The 22,518-nt window shown below is 44.6% G+C and overlaps 1 protein-coding gene across 3 annotated transcripts in view; it reads right to left on the bottom strand.

Annotated features, from left to right (window-relative positions):
- The window catches only part of ULK4 (unc-51 like kinase 4), a 1,062,038-nt gene that overhangs the window by 1,004,225 nt on the left and 35,295 nt on the right, over positions 1-22,518 (bottom strand). For all 3 annotated transcript variants that reach the window (XM_073550092.1, XM_073550091.1, XM_073550093.1), the window contains exons 8-12: positions 20,845-20,920; positions 18,359-18,448; positions 6,322-6,401; positions 5,958-6,027; positions 2,898-3,012 (exon numbers count right to left, since the gene is read on the bottom strand). In XM_073550092.1, the coding sequence (XP_073406193.1) occupies positions 2,898-3,012; positions 5,958-6,027; positions 6,322-6,401; positions 18,359-18,448; positions 20,845-20,920 (431 nt within the window). The remainder of the gene's footprint in view (positions 1-2,897; positions 3,013-5,957; positions 6,028-6,321; positions 6,402-18,358; positions 18,449-20,844; positions 20,921-22,518) is intronic.

Consider the following 22,518-nt stretch of genomic DNA (forward strand, 5'->3'; position numbering starts at 1 on the left):
GACAAGGGTAGGTCACATGAGTGAGTGCCTGGATCTGATTGGTCCGTTTGGAAAGATCCCGGAAGGCTGTCGTGGTGGAAGGTGTGCTGCCTTCCTGAAGCGCACATGTGGACGCCGCAGACCGTGTGTGGGCTGTGTGTGTAATAGTCTGTGAGTACCAGACAGTCCCCAGGAAGGAAGGGACGTCAGGACTGAGAAGCAGCTAAGAGGTATCCTGGACAGGGGGAATTAACTGAGAGACTGTAGAGCCTGATTGCTGGATAAAGCACAGCCTGTGTGGACACAGGGCTAAGGGAGCGGAGAGCTCCACTATGAACATTGTTTTTTGTCTGCTGTAAGACTGTTATTATTTTCCTCATGCTGCTATGGTTTATGCTGCACAATAAACCGCATGGACTATGTTATATGAAAAAGCCTGTGCCGGACCTGGTCTATCTGCAGCCAAGTGAGTGTTCCTCAATACCCTCAGTGAGCGCTACCTTACAACACAAGTAGGCAGAGATCTGTTAATCAAGGAGCGTGGCCTCATCCGAGATGCATTTTCAAGTAATGCTGCAATGTTTCAGAGTATAATATACATGGCTGCAAGAGTCAGTGTCTAATTCATGCTGCCTGCGGTTCAGGCAGCATGAATTTTCTGTCTGGTTCCCTTTAACATGGAGAAAAAACGAACGGTCCTTATATACATTTTGGGGAGATTGGCCAACTATCTAATGTGTAAGGTGCCTTCCAACTCATCTCCCACGATCTCCTCTGTTTGGACAAAGGATCGCAAGTTTGATTTTTGCTTCCCATCCATTGGTTCTGTAGGTAGAGAAGTTACAGTCGGATGACTCTGTCAATGGCTTACTCCCCTCTCCCCATACACCTTAACAGCTCGGCTGATACGTCATCTAAGACATATTGGCTACTCAAGGTGATAAACTATTATAAATTGATCATCATATGCTTTAGGCCGAATACATTGGAATTGTAATTTAATATTTAAGAAGCAATGGGATAATTGGTTTTCAAGATTGGAGCATGATAACTTATTAATAACCGCACTAAATACGCCACTAGAGGATCAGACGGATGGCAGCTGGTAACGTACATTACAAATGGTCGCCTGTGCTTTGAACTTACACCGCTGGATAATAGGTTGAACTAGATGGACCTGGGTCATTTTTTAAACCTGATTAACAATGTTACTTTGTGGGTAATTAATGCTTTTGTACTGCTGGTAAAATAAATTATTATGAGCTCAGTCTTAACCTGTTACAGCTTATAAAGACATAATAGTGGTTAATATTAATACATTCAAAACCTTTTTGAGCTAAATTGTGAAGTCGCTAATTAGAGAAAAGTTGTTAAACACATAACCTAAGTATAAAAAATAATCAATTATATTTATTATTTATTTTGGCAAATAACATGACATTTTTTACTCGAATAAGACATTACACCTAGTAAAAGGCGCAACAGTGGCACCTGCAGCACAAATGCAGGCACTGCCTAACTCCACACCCATACCCAAGGATTCACCATGATTGCCATTCTGATTGGAACAACATGTCCGCAGTTAATTAGAAAAATCCTTTAGGAAGAGAATGGGAATGCATCGATGGGATCTTCCCGTATATGTTGTGAAATTAGGTCACTTCTTTCATTAAGCATTAAAAAAAAGTACACGGCACAAGCATAGTTATTTTGCAGATACATAGTATATATTGTAAAGCATATATATTTAAAGGGATTGTTTCATTTGTTCCTGCTGCATGCTGGTGGGAGATGTGCTCCTGAAGAGTGACAGTTTGGGTCGGTGGTGTAGCTGAACCAATGCTTTCTCTAAAGCTGACCAGACCCACGTAGCTTCAGAGCACCGCATGCAAGTCATTTACTAAATGGCTTAAGTGCGCACTTCTGGTTTAAGGGAATCTGTCAGCAGGTTTTCCTACCTCATCTGACAGTAGCCTAATGTAGGCAAAGAGAAGCTGAATCTAATGATGTATCACTTAGTTTACTGGGGGCAGCCGTTCTCACACAAGCAGAGCTTTCAGATTTAGCAATGAAGCAGAGCTGAGGAAGCTAACCCCTCCCACACCTGTCTCTATGTACAATGGCTATAGACCCTGAGCTGCCAAGCATGGTATGTCGGACTAGCATGTACGTGCTGCTGTGTCCTAGCAATGATAAGACCCAGGTGCTAAAACAATCATTGCAAGAAAACAAAACCTGGAGCTTGAAAAAAAAAAAAAAGAGGCATTGCTGAAATCTGTGCTTTAACCACTACCTCATGCTGTCTTCAGATTACACAACAAAAACCTGCTGACAAATTCCCTTTAAGAAAACTGGCCACTGCAAAGGTGAACAGAAACCAATAGGACAAGCTGTAAACTAACAGGATGTAAAATGCAAAACTGTGTTGTTGTTATAAGCACTTTGAAATGGCGACCATTTATGAACATGAGACAACCCTTCTAAAATTGTTTATCAGTTTGGGAAGAAAAAAAAAAAAAGTTTGCTACATGATAGTTTATACCGAAATGCATATTTGCATATTTTTCCAATATATCTTCCATCACTTTTAGTTCTTTTTTTTCCCAGCTGAGAAGTTTTGACAAAATTACAGAAACTGATAAAAGGAGTTCAGCTGAAGAGATTGATCCCATGATAAATTCTTGGGCTCCGTGATCTGAAGTTGTCTGATCAGAATAATAGGGAGGGGGCAATCTGCAAAAGCAGTAAAGGACCACAGAACTTAAAGGACACATAGAAGAGGTCGGACTGGGGGGGGGGGGGGTCCAGACATTTTGTGCATATCAATTTTAAACTATGCTTTAAAGCATTAAATACTAGAAGGTATAAGGAGACATAAGCCATAAAACATACAAATAATGCAAAAAAAGAAAGCATACCATGAGCTTTGGGGCATCTGACGATGGTGGCATAGACTGCTGTACTTTGTCTTGTTGCTGAAGTAGTTTGCTGGCTTTGGTCGTGGCTCTGCTTGCTCTTGGGGTGGTATACGAGCTGCAAAATGGCCACACGTTATCATCTTACACAGCTAAATATTGGATACTGTGAGTGGTAATGAATGGTTAGCATCACTGTATAAGGCCAGCGTCACACATGATACATCACGGTACGAGTAAGGACCACGATATACGGAACAGCTAAGAGAGGGTCTCCTGAACCAAACTCAGCCTCATATCTCTAGGAGGCTGAGGAGTCTGAAAGTGTGAATCCAGCCCATGTACAACGTAGCTACCGTAATTGCATAATACCTCATACAATCAGTGGTAAGAGGAGACACATAACTGTCCACTGTAACTTTGGAATAAGTCTATTCACTATACAGCAAAATCTTTTTTTTCTGCGCCGCTTTGATTAATCTTTCAAACCACATATCCAAGCCCTCGCCGCCTCCAACTCAAAAATATTTCCTGGATCCGCTCATTCCTCAACCACGAAACCACAAAAACACTAGTGCAAGCCGTTATCTCCCGCCTCGACTACTGCAACCTCCTACTCTCTGGCCTCCCCTTTAGCACTCTGGCACCGCTCCAGTCCATCCTACACTCTGCTGCCCGACTAATCCACCTGTCTCCCCACTATTCCCCAGCCTCCCCCCTATGTCAGGCCCTTCACTGGCTTCCTATCGCACAGAGGCTACAATTCAAAACCCTAACCATGACATACAAAGCCATCCACAACCTGTCTCCTCCATACATCTGTGACATGGTCTCTAGATACCTACCCGCACGCAACCTTCGATCATCTCAAGATCTCCTTCTCTACTCCCCCCTTATCTCTTCTTCCCACAACTGCATACAAGACTTCTCCCGTGCTTCCCCCATACTCTGGAACTCCCTGCCGCAACACATCAGACTCTCACCATCAACGGAAACCTTCAAGAAGAACCTGAAGACACACCTGCTCCGACAAGCCTACAGCCTGCAATGATCCTCGGTCTACTGAACCACAGCACGACCTGCTCTACCCTCTCCTACTGTATCCTCACCCATCCCTGTAGACTGTGAGCCCTCGAGGGCAGGGTCCCCTCTCCTTATGTACTTGTGTGTCCCTTGTCTTACACATGTTTATTATACTTGTCTATATTTCCCCTTTTCACATGTAAAGCGCCATGGAATAAATGGCGCTATATAAATGCAAAATAATAATAATATTATATTATTATTATTATTAATAATAATAATAGGAGAGCGGACGTGGCCCCACACATGCTTTATTACTATGCTACGTCTTCATAAGACTGCACAGTATGATGTCCGTCGATACAGGACAGGCAATCTAAGCTAATGGATGTGACCAGCAGGGTGAAAGTCGCCATGGCGCACTACATGCATCTGTGTGACTAACACTTTTTATAAAGTGAGCACTTAATATCCTCAGCATCCAACCCGCTCATGGATGATAGGTGTGAGTGGATGTTCCACAGTGTTTTGCATCTGTGCTGCCTCCATCATATTGCAGGGGGGCTTGTTTGCATCCTGCAGTAAACCTGCTTTTACCAGGAATTGCATAAGGGGTATTCCCATCCCCAAGATCCAATCCCAATATGCTGTAGGCGTAATAATAATAATAATATTGGTAAATACCTCTAATTAGAAATGTAGTATAGTTCTTCTGATTCACTGTATTACTTACCCCATGTGCAGGACATTGCAGTATCTTAGGTATCCATTGTTACGACCTCTCATGCAGTGATGGTTGTTAGTGGTTGTAACCAGGGATACCCAAGCTACTGCCAAAGAGAGCAGTCTGAAACCCGTTTGTTAGTTATGGTCGATACTGGAGTAGCAACATATTTAATCATTTTTCAATAAAGTGTGTTTTTATTGATGCTGGAATCCCTTTTCATGTAGTTACCTTCCCTGCATCAGACCCTCATATGGGTGAACGGAGCTTTCTTCCTTTTTATTTATATTGGGTGGTTTATTAACCTCTTCACTTTCCAGGACTTGCCATAGAGTATGGTAACTTGCACTGATCGTACAGATGAATCCCTGGTAAGTAGAGTGGACTGACTGGCAAAAAAAACTATCACAAATCTCTCTAGGACAGGAAACGGAGAGTGCTTCACATACATATTAGTGCTGGGCGGAGAAATAATGGCCAGAGAGTCACAGTTCGGTCTACTACCAGGCAAAGCACTTTATGACTGCTCCACCAGATTATTAAAGGGGTTTTATGGGACTGAACTAGCTGTAGGATTGGCGAGGGTCTGACACCCACCATTCCCACCAGTCAGCTGGTATCTTCTCTGGGAGATGCACATACATGGGTGAATGAAGACCATATTTTTTTCTCATTTCTGGAGTGCTGCCATTTTTGCTGTATATTCTTTGGGTGACAGATATAAGCCGTGTGTCCTATTTAAATGGATAGAAGCTAAGGGGCAGTGCGCAGAAATAGCCACAAAACAGGGTGCAGAGCTGTTTATTCCCCTCTGTATATTCCTTACATCAGCCCATCACCCCCTTACCAGATAAGGGATTGATGGCAGAACACCTACCAATCCCATGGACAGGTCAGCAATATCTTAACTTTGCAGACCCGTTAAAAAGGACGTATTCAAGGGTTCTGGTGCTGCCAAACTCAAGTCTACCGCTAACTGTTTTACTGTAGAAAAAAGATGGAAAAACTTTCACTCAATGCTTCAAAGAGCAAAAGTTCTGCGGCACTCACCAAGACGTAAAATAGAGTGGGTTATTCCGCTAGCGGATCATGAGCGGGGTTGAACAAGCCTTGGAATGGAATAAACCCATTTATTTTACAAGTTGGTGAGCGCCCTGCTATTTCTGCTTCTTGAAACACTGAGTATGTGAGGACTTTATTTCTGCCATTGAGCACCACCGGAAGACGAGACCGATCCAATTACACGAGGTTTCGAGAGTAGCATTACTACAAGATGGAGCAGCGACAGTCTACTGAATGCACGTTCTTTTAAATACCTTAGCGAGAAAATTGCTTCATTTGATTCTCCATCTAGTGCACTTTTGGGTCTTAAAAGTGCAGGATTTTCTATATAAAAAAAAAACATACAAAAAGATTATTACAGCATATATACGCCAATCTGACCATCTACAATTGTCAATAAAAGGAAAAATGACTTTGAGCAACAATCAGCTCTACAATGGACTCATTCCTCTCTAGGAAAACAAAAGGATCAGACAAAAAAAATACACGATTTTATTTCTGTTTCCCCTGACAGTAGCCATGCATCAAGTGTCTGCAGGCGTCCTGATCATTAGACTGTACGCAGATCCTATTGGATAAACTGTAATAAATGAGGCAGCAATCACTGTGGATACTAACCAATCTTAAATGACTTGTGTATGTTTCCCGGAGTTCCAGGCCTGTCCTTGGTGTCACTCTCTGCAGCTTCCGTATTTAACCTGGCATAACAAAAAAAGGGACATCTCATGTTACAGAGATTTTATATTATTCTAGGAAAGAATAAAAGGACAGTGATATTTCTTTAAGGTAGCATCCAATAATGGAGAAATGTTCACAGGTTTGTGGCATAATCCAGACAATGCTGGAAGCAAAAGACTTGACATGCAATAACCAATATTTCAAAATATGTCTGGGAGGATAGATATGTACTATTCTGCATCTGGGGGCTTTTTGCCTATCCGGTGGGCATGCCCTCGATAGAGTTCAATGCCGAACAAATGGTTACAACAGTCACTGACACGGTTCTTAGAAGAATCTCATAGGAAGCTGTTCTTGGCAACTTCATACATGGCCCTTCTTTGGGAACCACGAAAATTGGTCTCCAGGATCATTCTAGCTACCAAGCAGGTGACTGGGGAGTTGAGGAAACAATCCCCCCACATATTCTTGAAAGCAGAAAACATAATATTAAGTCATATGAAAAATCAAACAAATCATAATTTAAATTTTATCTGAAAACCCATGACTAGTGATCAGTGAACCCCTGGATGTTCGGGTCTGTGGGTTTGGCCCAACACCTAAAAAAAAAGTTTGGTTCAGGTACCAGAATCCAAACCCCATTCAGATGAAAGGGGGGCCCGAGCATTCATTGTTTGCCATGTTGTTATCTGTATGACAGGGCGGCAAACACTGCCTGTGATCAGCAGCAAGATTATTACCGCCGGTCACAGCTAGGGTTCATCTGACGGCCAGCAGCTGTCATCGGTGGTAGAATGTTTGCCTCTGGTTACAGAGGAATAGGCTGATGAGAGAGTACTACTCGCATCAGCCTACACCTGCTGCCGCTAATAACAGGGAGAGCAGGCGCCGCTGATGGGAGTATTCGTCAGCCGTCGTCTGCAAAAAAAAAAAAAAAAATATGTTACGGGGTCTGTTCTATTTTTGTTAACCACCATGGCAAAACTGATAGATGCATGCTGCAACCCTCAGCTGTCAGCTTTATCATGGCTGGTTATTAAGAAAAAGGGTTCCCCACACTTTTTTAAAAATTATTTAAATTAAAAAAAAAAAAATGGAGTAGGATACCCCCATTTTTTTGACAACCAGCCAAGCTAAGGCAGTCAGCTGGGGGTTAGTCTGTTTAAGTTTGGCTGGTTGTCAAAAAAATGGGGGGGACCCCATGTCATTTTTTTTGCATTATTTATTTAAATAATTAAAAAAAAAAAAAAAAACGACGTGGGGAACCCTCTATTCTTGATAACCAAACATGATAAAGCTGACGTTTGTAGCCCGCAGCTGTCAGTTTTGCCAAGCTTGTTATCAAAAATAGAACAGACCCCACATCATTTTTTTTTTATTTTTTTCATAGCACTGATGCTGGCTGATGAATACTCCCATCAGCGGTGTCTGCTCTCTCTGTTATTAGCGGCAGCAGGCGTAGGCTGATGGGAGTAGTACTCTCTCATCAGCCGACAGCTCTCTGACCGGAGGTAAACTTTTTACCGTCGGTCACAGCTGCTGGCGCTCTGACCGGCAATAATAATCTTACTGCTGATGAGAGCCACCGGTGTTTCTCATGCTGTCATGAAGATAACAATGTGGGAAACACCAGATGTTCAGGGTGCCGAACCCCAACAGTAACACGGACTTCCTGGAAAAGTCAGTGTTTGGAGTCCATGGCAAAACAGTAGGAGTTCGGTATGGACCCAGAACTTTATTTTTTCAGTTCACCCATCACTATCCATGACGCATTTTGGCAAGTCTGACTTCCATGCCTGGATTAGGTCTCTTCAAAAGACACCTCCAGCATACCCCTTCACACTGGTTTGCCTTCCTTACCCATGGGGCTAATATTTTTGCTCCAACTATTTTCTATGTCTTGAAGATTTCCCGCCTTTACATGGTTAAGTATTCTGTACTTTTTAGCAAATAACCAACTTTCCAAAATGTCAGAAAATCTTAGTTGTCAGGTCTCTTTACTGCCAGATTATATTATACTGAATATACAAGACACATTCTGATAATCCATTAACATATTCAGTGCTCAGCATAGAGTACACCAAAACATATTTGTCAGAAAACCATTCAGAATCAACATTTACCGTATATACTCGTGTATAAGCCAAGATTTTCAGCACGTTTTTTGTGCTGAAAACGCCCCCCTCAGCTTATACACGAGTCATTGTCCAGAAAGCCGGCGGGGGAGGGGGAGCAGCGGCAGTTATAACTGTGTCACTACTAAAGAAAAATGAATATTCATTTCTCTTATAGCAGTGACAGCAGCAGCCGCCGGCTTCCAGGAGACATCATACTCGCCCTCCTCCGCGCCGTCGCTGCATCTCCGTTGGTCCTGGCGTCGGAAGCTCTTCCTGTGCTGAGGATCACGTGGCACTGCTCATTAAGGTAATGAATATGCACTGCTCTCCACTCCCATAGGCGTGGAGCGCATATTCATTACCTTAATGAGTGGGGCCACGTGATCGCAGGAAGAGCTGCTGGCACCGGAACGAGATCCAGCGACGGCGCGCAGGCAGGACATGGACTGGGGGAGCCATGCATATCAGGACAGGTACGGGGGAGCCGTGCATACAATTCCAGGGACCGGGGGGAGCCGCGCATACAATGACAGGGACCGGGGGGAGCCGCGCATACAATGACAGGGACCGGGGGGAGCCATGTATACAATGACAGGGACGGGGTAGCCATGCATACAATGACAGGGATCGGGAGAGCCGTGCACACAATGACAGGGACCGGAGGAGCAGTGAATACAATGACAGGGACCGGGGGAGCCATGCATACCAGGACAAGGATGAGGGGATAATGCATACCCAACTTATACTTTAGTCAATAAGCTCACCCAGTTTTTCGTGGCAAAACGAGATGCCTCGGCTTATACTCGGGTCGGCTTATACTCGAGTATATACAGTATATGAAATACCATAGTATAAACTACACAAATGTGGGCCATTGATTGCAAACAAGATTTTATTTTTCACACCCAAAAAGGTAATTTTTCTGACAAATTCATTCAAGACAGTGTTGCAAAAATGAGTAAACTCAAATTAAAGTCATAGGTGCAAAGATAAAGTTTAGACTACAAAATTCTAGTTAACAAGAATTCATCCACAACCAAGTCTAATTTTTCATTAAACCGATCTCCAGCAGAGAGTAGACTATAAAAGGGCGTTACTTCAAAAAAAGAAATAATTCCCTTCCTACTTCATGCCATAAGTAATGGCACTACATGGAAGACAAATATCACAAGACCTGAGAAACATGAAAACATGCAAGTTCACTGCAGCTAGCTAAAGAAGTAGAGAGCCAACCTGGGTGAATGTTTCCTGTGACACAATAAGGCGTACACGGCATGGAATGGCATACATAGGTGTCATCCGTGTAAGAAGCCTGTACTAAAGCGCATGTACTGAAAAGCCCACCAACATCGCCCATGCTTATTAATATACTACTTAACCCCCGGAGGTGTTTTTGTGTTTTCATCTCACCTTCTTCCCAGAGCCATAACTTTGTTATTTTTGGGTCAATATGGCCATGTGACGGCTTGTTTTTTGCGGAACGAGTTGTACTTTTGAACGACACCATTGGTTTTAACATATCCAGTACTGGAAAACGTCCAAAAATTTCAAAGTGCGGTGAACTTGCAAAAAAATAGGTATTAGACCAACCGGTAATGATGTTTCCAGGAGTCCATCCTGACAGCACCATGGAGGACGCCCTCCTCCTCCTTACAGGGACAGGAAAAGCACACGAGAGGTTAAAAGGTCATGTCCCACCCCCTCTCCCTGAGTGATTTAACAAGTACCACAAGGTGGATGATGCTAGTAACAGTTTAATGAAACAATCATATTACAGCATATGACATAACATAATACAACGTAGTATAACATAACAGGGAGGGAACTACCCGTGCTGTCAGGATGGACTCCTGGAAACATCATTACCGGTAGGTCTAATACCTATTTTCCAGGACGTCCACCTGATAGCACCATGGAGAGTACCAAAGCACCTCCTCAGGGTGGGATTACCGCCTGGAGAACTTCTCCAAAATGCGGTCTGTTGACCAGCTAACACATCAAGCTTGTAGTGCTTGCAGAATGTATTAAGATTGGCCCAGGTTGCTGCTCTACAGATTTGATCAACCGAGGCCCCCGCCCGTTCGGCCCATGAGGCCGATACCGCCCTTGTAGAGTGGGCCTTTATGGAATCTGGTGGGTTGGCGCCTTCAGCTTGGTAGGCGTCAGAGATTACTGAGGTAATCCAGCACGCGATGGACACCTTAGAGGCCTTTTTCCCCTTATTTTTACCCCCAAAAAGGATGAACAGGTTTGGGTCGATGCGCCAGCTATTGGTGGCCTCTAGATAGTCTAGAACTGCCCGCCTCACATCCAGTGAGTGAAGATGTTGTTCCTTTTTATTACGGGGATTATCACAGAAAGATGGTAACACTATCTCTTGGTTTAAATTTTTAGAAGAGGCTACCTTTGGGGTAAATACCGGGTCTAACCTTAAGATTATACGGTCATCTCTTATCTGGAGATATGGGTCCTTAGTGGACAGGGCCTGGATCTCCCCCATTTTTTGGGCCATGGTAATGGCTACCAGGAGGCCGTTTTACGAGTGAGAGCAGAGATGGTTATTTTCTCGCCGAGAGCGTAGGGGTCTGTACAGAGAAACCTGAGTACCAGGCCCAGGTCCCAAGGCGGGGTGAGCTGCCTAATCGTGGGGAGCAGGCGCTGCGTGGCTCTTATAAATCTTATTACCCAGGGATGGGAAGCTAACTGGTAATCGAAGAAGGCGCTCAAGGCCGAAATCTGGACTTTCAGAGTGCTGGGCTTAAGGCCTTTATTGAACCCTGCCTGCAAAAAGCTTAGTATGCTAGGGAGGTTAGGGGTGCCTGCCACGAGATCGGACCTGCCACCCTCCAGACAGAATCTTTTCCATATCTTTCGATAGATTGCGGATGTCACCGGTTTCCTACTGGCCTGTAGGGTGGATATGACCTGATCCGACAACCCCTTTGCCTTCAGGATGTCCCTCTCAGGATCCAAGCCGATAGGTGGAGTCTTGCTGGGTTCGGGTGGTGGATCGGGCCCTGGTGGATGATGTCCTTCCACAGGGGTAGCTCGACTGGATTTCCTACTGCCATGGCTCCTAGAAGGGGAAACCAGCTTCTCTTCGGCCAGTATGGAACGATCAACATCACTCTTGCGTGGTCCTCGCGTATCTTTCTGAGCACTGCCGGTATGAGAGCCAGTGGTGGGAACGCATAAGAGAGGAATTCTCCCCAAGTCTGACTCAGGGCGTCTACGCCTTCCAGGTGGTCCGTCGGATTCAGGGAGTAGAATCTGGGGACCTTAGAGTTCTTTTGGCTTGCGAAAAGATCTATACTGGGGGTCCCCCAACGCTGACAAAGATGGTCGAAGATTTCCACGTTCAGTTCCCACTCTGTCGGGTGGATCTGTTGTCTGCTCAAGTAGTCTGCTACTTCGTTCGGGGAACCTTCTAAGTGTACTGCGGTCACTGATCGGACTGTTCGTTCTGCCCAAGCGAATATTTTTCCCGCCAGGGCCTGTAGTGGTTGATGTCTGGGCCCTCCCTGGTGCTTCAGGAATGCCACTGCCGTCATATTGTCGGATAATATGCGAACGTGACGATTCTTTAGTACCGACTGGTTTTGCCGCAACGCTTCCCAGACCGCGAAGAGCTCTCTGAAATTGGAGGATCTGGTCCTGATGTCTACTGGCCATTTTCCTTGGAAGATCTTCCCTTCTATGTGGGCACCCCATCCCCATGCACTGGCGTCTGTGATGACTACCATGTATGGAGAGGTTGTCCATAGTACGCCCACTTGAAGGTTTCTGGACTGTGTCCACCACCGAAGGGACTCCTTTACTCGTTCTGACAGCCTTAGGGGTATGTCTAGCGACGCCTGACTTCTGTCCCACTTTGCGAGGATCTCTCTCTGTAATGATCTCGAGTGGAATTGGGCCCATCGGACACACGGGATGCAGGCCGTCATGAGGCCCAAGACCTCCATTGCCTCTCTTATGGAGCATTGACGCCTCAACAGGTCTCTGGTTCTGGCCTGAATAGTCCTCTGCTTCCGCTCGGGTAGCCAGGATATTCTGTCGGCTGAGTCTAGAAGGACTCAGAGAAATACTTTTCTGGTCTCTGGCCTGAGGTCCGACTTCTCCCAATTGATCACCCAGCCAAGGAACTCCATTACGGTAGTTGCTCGGTTCCTGTCTCGAATGAGCACTTCTTTGGATCTTGCCACCAGTAGGAAGTCGTCTAGATATGGAATGATCACGATACTCTGATCTCTCAGGTAGGCCACCACCTCCACCACCAGCTTTGTAAAGATTCTGGGAGCTGAAGCCAACCCAAATGGAAGACACTGGAACTGGAAGTGGCAGGTCCGGGCTGGTAAACTGACCGCAAACCTTAGTAGCCTCTGGGATGAGGAATGGATAGGGACTTGGTAGTATGCCTTTTTTAGGTCTAGGGTGCACATGATGGCGTCCCTGTCTATTAGGAGGATTGCGGATCGGATCGATTCCATCCGGAATCTCTTGTACCTGTCCCAGGCATTCAGTGGTTTCATGTTTATGATAGTGCGGGCCTCACCGGATGGTTTTGTGATCGAAAACAGGGAAGAGTAGTGCCCTCTTCCTCTTTCCGTCGGGGGAACTGGTACTATGACTTTTAAGTTGACCATGTCCTGTAGAGCCGTCCACATTGCAGAGTCCTCTCGGATGACAGTGGGGGCAATATATCTGTCAGGGGGAGGTGAATAAAGCTCTATACTGTAGCCTTCCGCGATGGTTCTGAGGATCCACTGATTGTGGGTGACGCGGGACCAGTTTGCTGCGAAGTCTCCCCCCAAAAATTTTTATCGGACACTAGCTCTAGAATGTTATCTAGGGCTGGACCAAATACCCTCAGGCCCGAGAAGGGGATGGCGCATAGCTTTGTTTTAGAAGCGTTATCCCCCGACCAGGATTTAAGCCAGACTACTCTTCGGGCCGCATTAGAGAGCTGTTTCTGGCTGCAAACCTCACTGAGTCAGCCGACGTATCCGACAGGAACGCCGTGGCCGATTTCATGAGAGGAAGTGATGCTAGGATCTCTGATCTAGGGGTCTTGTTGGTTAGGTGTTCCTCCAACTGCCCCATCCACAAAAACATAGACCTGGCCACCGAGGTGGCTGCTATGTTGGCCCTAATAAGAGCCGCCGACGTCTCCCATGTTCTCTTTAACAAGACGTCCGCCTTCCTATCCATCGGGTCTCGGAGACCTAATGAGTCCTCGAATGGGATGGCAGTCTTCTTGGTAACCTTGGCGACTGGAACGTCTATTTTAGGGACTTCCTCCCATGCCCGTGTTTCCTCGGGATCAAAAGGTAGTCTATTTTTAAAGTCTCGGGAGAGTATCAACCGACGCTCTGCCTCTTTCCACTCCTCCTGGACTATTGTTTTGATGTGTTCACTTACGGGGAACACTACCTGTTTCCGGGCCACCAGTCCTCCAAACATTAAGTCCTGTCTGGACTGTGGTTTAGGGACTTCCTCTATTTGCATAGTATTTCTGACTGCCTAGACCAACTCGTCCGTGTCCTCCAGTCTGAACAGGTACTTCCTGCTCTGATCCTGTCTATCCCCCAGGATCTCGCCTTCTTCCTCCTGATCTGAATCCCGGAAGTCGGACTCCTCACTAGGGCTTGCTTCCGAAACTGGGTCTGCTTCCCACCTTGGACGCTTGCGACTCGGCCCTGGGCTGGGGGACTGATGCCGTGCGAGGCTGGCTGTAGAGGCCTGAACTTCCTCCCTTATCAGCGATCTCATTTCGGAAAGGAGGGATGGCTGTTCCTCGCCTATGACCCTTGAGGTACAGGGTCCGCATAGGGTCTTGTTATAGGTGTCTGGCAGATTTATCCTACATACAGGGCATCGGACGGATTTGGAGGTGGTTTTTGCTGGGTCCTTCACCCCAGAGGGGGATTCTGCCGGGGTTCCCTTCTCCTAATACTACAGAATGGGGCACAAACTCAGATCTGGGCTGCGGGGATGGGTGGGGGAGGGTGGTCTGCGCCATGCGCACTTACCCCTCCACCTGCTGGAGCGTTTCCTTCCATCCTGCGCGATTCTGCAGAGCGATGTCGACCTCAGGAGCATGTGCTGGGATTCAAGGCCGGCGTGTGACGTCACCGGACGTGACGCGCGAACTCTCGCGATAGGCTGCCTCCTCCTTCCTCACGGCGCCGACTGCGCCATCCTCCTGCCGGTGCCCGCTCGGCCAGCCGACCATCGCCTGCTATGGCGGTGAATCCTGAAGCCGAGAGGAACGGCTCCCTCCAGGAGCATCGTCCAGCTCCTGGCCTTTGGAGCAGAAGGACTCCCCCTCGGAGAGTTTCGAGCCCGGGACCTCTTGACAGGGGAAGGACTGGACTGGCCGCACGATCCCCTGAGCCCCTCCGGTAAGTTCAGCGCAGTCTCTCGTGTGTCCCTCCATGCAGGGACAGGAAAAACACTGAGGGAGAGGGGGTGGGACATGTTCTTTTAACCTCTCGTGTGCTTTTCCTGTCCCTGTAAGGAGGAGGAGGACGTCCTCCATGGTGCTGTCAGGTGGACGTCCTGGAAAAGTGCAATCCAACAGTTTTTTTTTTACCATGTTCACTAATGCTAAAACTGACCTGCCATTATTATTCTCCAGGTCATTACAAGTTCATAGACACCAAACATGTATTGGTTCTTTTTTATTAAAGTGGTGAATCAAAATTCCAAAGTTTGTATAAAAAAAAAAAAATAACTGCCATTTTACATTACCCGCAGCGTCTCAATTTTTCGTGATCTCAGGGTTGGGAGAGGGCTTATTTTTTGTGCGCCGATCTGATGTTTTTAATGATACTATTTTGGTGCAGATACGATCTTTTGATTGCCTGTTATTGCATTTTTATGCAGTGTTGTGGCGACCAAAAAAAAGTAATTCTGGCGTTTTTACTTTTTTCTCGTTATGCCGTTTAGCGATCAGGTTAATCCTTTTTTTATATTGATAGATCGGGCAATTCTGAACGCGGCGATAAGAAATATGTGTATGTTTGATTTTTTTTTATTGTTGGAATTGGGCGAAAGGGGGGCGATTTGAACTTTTATATTTTTTTATTTTAATATTTTTAAAAACTTGTTTTAAAAAACTTTTGGCATGCTTCAATAGTCTCCATGGGAAACTAGAAGCTGCCATAATTCGATCGACTCTGCTACATACAGGAGATGATCAAACTGCCTGTATGTAGCAGAAATGCTCACTTGCTATGAGTGCCGACCACCGGGTGGCGCTCATAGCAATCCGGCAGTGCCAACCATAGAGGTCTGCTGGAGACCTCTGGTTGTCATGTCAACCCACATCAGTGACCTGCGATCACGTGAAGGGGTCACCGATGGGCGGAATTTCCGGAGTGCTTGACAGAAGCTCAAGTAATGCCGCTGTCAGAAATTGGCAGTGGCATTTAACTGTTTAAAAGCCGCTGATGAATCGCGATTCCACCTGCAGCTGTTACGGGCACTTGTCAGCTGTATAGATCAGCCGACATGTGCCCGGAAAGGTGCGGGCTCAGCACTGGAGCCCGTACCAAACAGGAGGAGTCCGACATCGGCCTACATTTACGCCCGATGTCGGAAAGGACTATTTGGACTCTGGAGTGATGAGAACAAGATAAATGCTTTTGCAACTGATGTCTTCAAAACTGTATGGTGTCACAAAGGTGAGAAGTACAAAGAAAAATGCATGGTGCCAACAGTGAAACATGGTGGTGGCAATATCCTTACATGAGTGCTGCTGGTATCGATCACCTACGTTTCATTGAAGTATCATGAATTCACAGAGGTACTCCTCTATATTGAAAGAAAATTTGCTACCATTACTGGTAGATGTGCACTTTTCCAACATGATAATCATACAAAAGACACATCTAAGGCCACATTGGCATTTCTGCACAATAGGGTGAAAGTGATTTAGTGGCCAAATATGTCTCTTGATCTGAACCTAATTTAACACCTATGGGGACTTCTAAAGGTCATTCTTGAAGAATGGAAAGCGATCTATGTTGTAATATGTCGCCAATTTTTTCATCCTATGCCTACAAGACTTGGAGCAGTCCTTAAAAATTATGGAGGTCATACAAAATACTAGATGTAAGTAGTTTTTGATATGGGTTGTATTCATTTTTGCATGAACCAATGAGTAAAACTGAAGATTTTGTAACGAAAGGTAGATTATTAAACTTACTTTCAAGTAATTGGTTAAAAAAATGTTCTATGAAACTTAGACTTGTCAAAATTTTTTAAATTATTTTCAGTGAGATTTTGACTGAAATCTTGCTTTTGAAAGGGGAAGTTCTCATTTAAGCTGATACTTGTCAAATAGGAATTATAGTGGATTTATGATGACAAAGGGTTCTAAAGGTTTGTCTCAGAACATCCCATTTTATTTTTATAACCAGTCTGAGGCACAGATCTGATTTAGGAACTACAGAATGAGAAATTTTAGCTGTTTAAACACAGGTGACACAAGAGAGCTTTCAGTGAACTCATATTAATATCAGGATTAAATAGACAATTGAACATGGCTTTTTAAAGTAAGTACACAAGGATCATAGGGTCCAAGAGATGCAGTTAGGATTGAAAAAATGTACTCAGAGATCAGCTGAAAGGGAATTTAGACTGAGCCCCATTGGGAACAGTGATGATAATGTGTGGAAACTGTAAAGTGCTGCGGAATATGTTGGCGCTATATAAAAATAAAGATGATTATTATTCTATTATTATTATTGGGAACGCTCACTGTTACTGAATGTGTGGACAGCTTCTGACAACCCTGATATGTTGTAATTGTCAGTAATGGCCACTAGATGGTGGTAGAACCAAGACAAATGCCTTGTTCAGCGAGTTCCCTCTTCCCCTTGTGTTAGTTTGTCTTGACAATGTCTCCTGGGCGCGGCACAGCCAGAATAGACTGATGTGGAACTCTTCTAGCTGACATCCTAGGAAGCCCGGACCACAGACACAAACTCCTTCCGTGTTCTCCTTCAAGAATTTAATGTGCATTGTAGTTAAATTGGTTTTAGACTTAAAGAAAATTCTCAACAATGAGGTAATACTTAGCCCACATTCCTAGAGATGGATCCAATGTGAATCCTGGACCGTGGCCACTAGTGGGTTGGTTTGCAAACAGGTCACACTGGGCCTAGAGGAAGGTGAACGAGATCACGCTGCCGACGCCGCCTCTGAGAACGTACACATCGGATTTGGAACGTGCCTTATGGCAGCGGCTTGGGGCTCAGCAGCCCTTGTAAAATGCATGTGTGCCATTAAGGGAGCGCTGTGAATTCTGCTGTCACAAGTGGAAAGCCACAGGTTGGAGACCTAACTTTCAGGGTCTCCATATTCCGTATATTCACTTTACTACATTACCAGAGAGAGAGTAGAATACCAAACCTGAGCCATTAACCAGCATCTAATTACCATTATTGGGACTGGGCAGAGCGATAATACTAGGAGGCTGGCCATTATCCTCTACCTACTAACATGCTTTATTAATTCTGCACTGCTAATGGTATCCTGTCCCTAACATTAATTGTGTGAGCAGCCACGTGTGGTGGTCCCGCAGTCCGTGGCATGTTCTGGAGACATTTACAATAAAGGAATCCTGCAGGACTGTGGTATATGTTGGAGCTATAATACTGGGTATTAATAAATATACAGCTTATCCCTTCTTACCATGATCATCCATGGAGATCTCCCTTGGAGATCACATACACAACGCTCCTGCCTTCCATCTGGCATATACTCTCCCGACATATACGTCCGATAGAAGCCATACAATGTATTTTCAATATTCTAACATCTATTGTCCATTCAGAAAACATGCAGCTGCATACCTCAGGGCACTGACATCTGGGACATTGCCGTCACCACCACAAAATGCATCTTTCCAGAACGAATGGCTCAGCACTTCAGTCCAGGAAAACCTAGAAGAAAGTACGACAGCTGCATTACTGAGTAATGACAAGAAGTAACTTTTTTCAGCACATGTATGGGCTTCCTCAAACATTTCAAAGATATACTGATAGGGAATTTAGATTGTGAGCTCCATCGGGGACAGTGATTGTAATGTCTGTAAAGCGCTGTGGAAGTAATGGCGCTATGTAAATGAGTAAAATAAACATTTATACCAGATTACCCCTAATTTACAATTGACACGGAGCTGGTAGGAAGAGACTAGCTGCCAAGAAGACTCCCATACATAGCACAGCACACAGAGAGGGATTCCTGCTCAACACTCCTTAATTAGTACACAGACAGACGCAGCAGCATGGAGGAAATTATACAGCAGTGCTGAGCAGTGTACATGTGAATCCAGGTCTGAGGTGATGTATAAGACTTGTTACAAGGATCTTTGGGCCCCTTTGCCTCTTTCCTGTCACTGCTCCTTCTACTCCATACAGTCTCCAGGAATTATAATGAGCTGTTTTACTTCAAACCTCAAAAGTGCAGGCTGTCTGTTTTGTCTGAGCAACTTGGATTTGAGCTGTTTTTTTGAGTGTGGGTGACAAGCTCAAGAGGCATTTCTCTGATAAAGTTGTGCTCAAAAGTTTACATACCCAGCAAGAATTTTTGCTTTCTTGGCCTTTTTTTCGGAGAATATGAATGGTAACACCAAAACTTTTTCTCCACTCATGGTTAGTCGTTGGGTGAAGCCACTTATTGTCAAAACTACTGTGTTTTCTCTTTTTTAATCATAATGACAACCAAAAACATCCAAATGACCCTGATCAAAAGTTTGCATACCCCACTTCTTAATACGGTGAATTGCCCCCCTAACATCAATGACAGCTTGAAGTCTTTTGTGGTAGTTGTGGATGAGGTTCTTTATTTTCTCAGATGATAAAGCTGCCCACTCTTCTTGGCAAAAAGCCTCCAGCTCCCGTAAATTCCTGGGCTGTCTAGCATGAACTGTGCGCTTGAGATCTCCCCAGAGTAGCTCTATGATATTGAGGTCAGGAGACTGAGATGGCCACTCCAGAACCTTGACTTTGTTCTGCTGTAGCCAATGAGAGGTCAACTTGGCCTTGTTTTGGTTCGTTGTCATGTTGGAAAGTCCAAGTAGGTCCCATGCGCAGCTTCCGGGCTGATGTGTGCAAATTCGCCTCCAGTATTTGCTGATAACATGCTGCATTCATCTTTCCTTCAACTTTGACCAAGTTTTCTGTGCCTTTGTAGCTCACACATCCCCAAAACATCAGCGATCCACCTCCGTGCTTTAAAGTAGGAATGGTGTAACTATCATCATAGGCCTTGTTGCCCTCTCTCCAAATGTAATGTTTATGGTTGTGGCCAAAAAGTTCAATTTTGGTCTCATCACTCCAAATTAACTTGTTCCAGAAGTTTTGAGGCTTGTCTCTGTGCTGTTTTGCTGATTGTATGTGAGATACTTTGTGGCATTTGCGCAGTAATGGCTTTCTTCTGGTGACTTGACCATGCAGCCCATTTTTCTTCAAGTGCCTTCTTATTGTACATCTTGAAACAGCCACACCGCTAGTTTTCAGAGAGTCCAGTATTTCAGCTGATGTTATTTGTGGGTTTTTCTTTGCATCCCAAACAATTTTCCTGGCAGTTGTGGACAAAATTTTTGTTGGTCTACCTGACCATGGTTTTGATTTTACAGAGCCCCTGATTTTCCATTTGTTAATCACAGTTTGAACGCTGCTGACTGGCATTAGCAATTTCTTGGATATCTTTTTGTATCCCTTTCCTGATTTATGCAGTTCAACTACCTTTTCCTGTAGATCCATTGACAATTCTTTTGCTTTCCCTATGACTCACAATCCAGAAATGTCATTGGCTGAATGAAAGATGCAAGAGTCTGTATGGATCCCAGAAACTCACTCAGCTTTTGTGCACACACACGGATTACAAGCAAACAGGTCACAGGTGAGGATGTTACCTTTAGTAGCCATGCAAACCCTTTTGTGTCAACTTCTGTGCATGTTATAAGGCCAAAATCACCAGGGTATGTGAACTTTTGATCTGTGTCATTTGGATGTTTTGGGTTGTTATTATGATTTAAAAAGAGAAAACACAGTAGTTTGACAATAAATGGCTTCACCCAACCACTGACAATGAGTGGAGAAAAAATATTGGTGTTATTCATATTCTCTTAATAAAGGCCAAGAAAGCAAAAATTCTGCTGGGGTATGTAAACTTTTGAGCACAACTGTATGATAAATTACAAAGATTCTCATATTCACTTGCACTATTAATTGATGATCTGCAGAATGCCATCTTTTTTCCACTACATCTTGGTGACTTTTTCAAAATCTAATCCACATGCTTATTATATTAGAACATCCTCTGCAGTACCTACCTTTTCTGAGGGTCCTTTTGTAGTAAGCCACTAAGTAATGATTGGAACTCGGGAGATGGCTTGGCAGATGATGGTCCTTTTGGAAACATTTAGAAGTAAAAACAAAAATGATAAAAATGTAAAGCACTTTTGAATAAACCACAGTATTCTCACATAATCCTCATTCAATGGATGAAAAATAGAAGCAAAAGCAGTACCTGACGAAAAATATGCATAGAAAGGGGCAAGACCCCAGAACATGGCGATTCTATAAAAAATCCAAAATTTGAGAATAAGGCAGCGTACAAAAATAAAACCTTCATTTATTCCCATTACAATGGTTCAGCCTTTCTCAAGCAAAACACCCACAAGTTATGCTTCAGAACAGCTAATAAAGCTAAAATGCTGCAAGGGCTGAATAAATTAAGGTTTAATTTTGGTGTGCTGCCTCATTCTTAATGATTGGATGGATACCAGGATGAGGAACATATACTAGGCATATACCAAGATGGGAGAATACATACGCATGCTGTGATCTTGACTTTCCCCGTTATGGCACACACTGCTCAGTGCATGCAACGACAGAAGCTGCCAGGGGAGCAGAGGTCTGGGGAACACTATGTGGGCAATTATACTGTGAAGCAATATGTCAGGCACATTATAGTGTGCTGCATGTTATAGTGTGGAGTACTATATGAGGCCATTACACTGTAGGTCACTACATATAGCCTTTATACTGTTGGTCACTATATGGGGCCATTATACAGAGGGCTCGGCAACGCTAATGAGAGGTGTAGTTACTGATATCACCTCTCATCTAAGCCCCCGGGATTCATGGAGCGCAGCAGGACCCAGGAGAGGCTGCTGCCACAGCTATGGAGCTTCATTCTCTGATCGAGGCTCCATAGATTTTGCACGATGGAATCTGAGATTGTCATGGAAATGCCATGGACTACGTCGGACTTGCATGGGTACATTTGTTTTCTAAGAAATTTGAGTACGAGGGACAGTCTCTTGTCTTTATTTCTCTCCTTTTATTTTTTTTTCAGGTTTACATTTGTGGACTACGGTGGATTCCCTAGACTACGATGAACGTGCTGCATGTGGTTTTTTTTTCCACAGAAATAAATTGGTGAACCAAAGTGTTGGGGCAGTTTTTTCAAATAAAATATATTTGTCATGATCCAGTTGGATTATGACAGATTTTGCACAAGTAACCTTTTTTTTTTCCTTTAAGCTGTTTGCTTAAAGTTAGTTTTGTCCTCGGTGGCCATTAGGGTCATTACACTGTGGTTGTTTTAGTTTAGTTGCCCCCGGTGGCCGCTAGTGTTATTGCACGTGATTATGAAGCAGGTGTGATTCCCTGACTCCTACCTATAAAGGAGTGGCAGGTGGTCTCACTCACTGTTGGTGATATTGCTCATTTCCAACCAAGTCTGGTGAAGGAAGGAACAACAGAGAGGAGTTCCTTGCAGCTCAGGGGAGCTCTGGTGTAATTGGTTCAGGCGGAAGCTGAATTCAGGTGTCGAGCTTCAGGGGTGAAGCTGAACTTTGGTGTCGTACTCTGTTGCTGGGAGCAATAGTAACAGAGCTAAGCTAAGTGGTGTTTTTCCCTGTTTGTTACTTTCCTTGTGTGAGTATTAGTGCAGTTGTGGGATTAGTTTCTGCACCGTCCAATTCACTAGAAAGGGATGG

Source organism: Dendrobates tinctorius, unplaced genomic scaffold (genome assembly GCF_039654945.1).
Source record: "Dendrobates tinctorius isolate UK_male_01 unplaced genomic scaffold, ASM3965494v1 ptg000162l, whole genome shotgun sequence".
In the NCBI taxonomy this organism is placed as follows: Eukaryota; Metazoa; Chordata; class Amphibia; order Anura; family Dendrobatidae; genus Dendrobates; species Dendrobates tinctorius.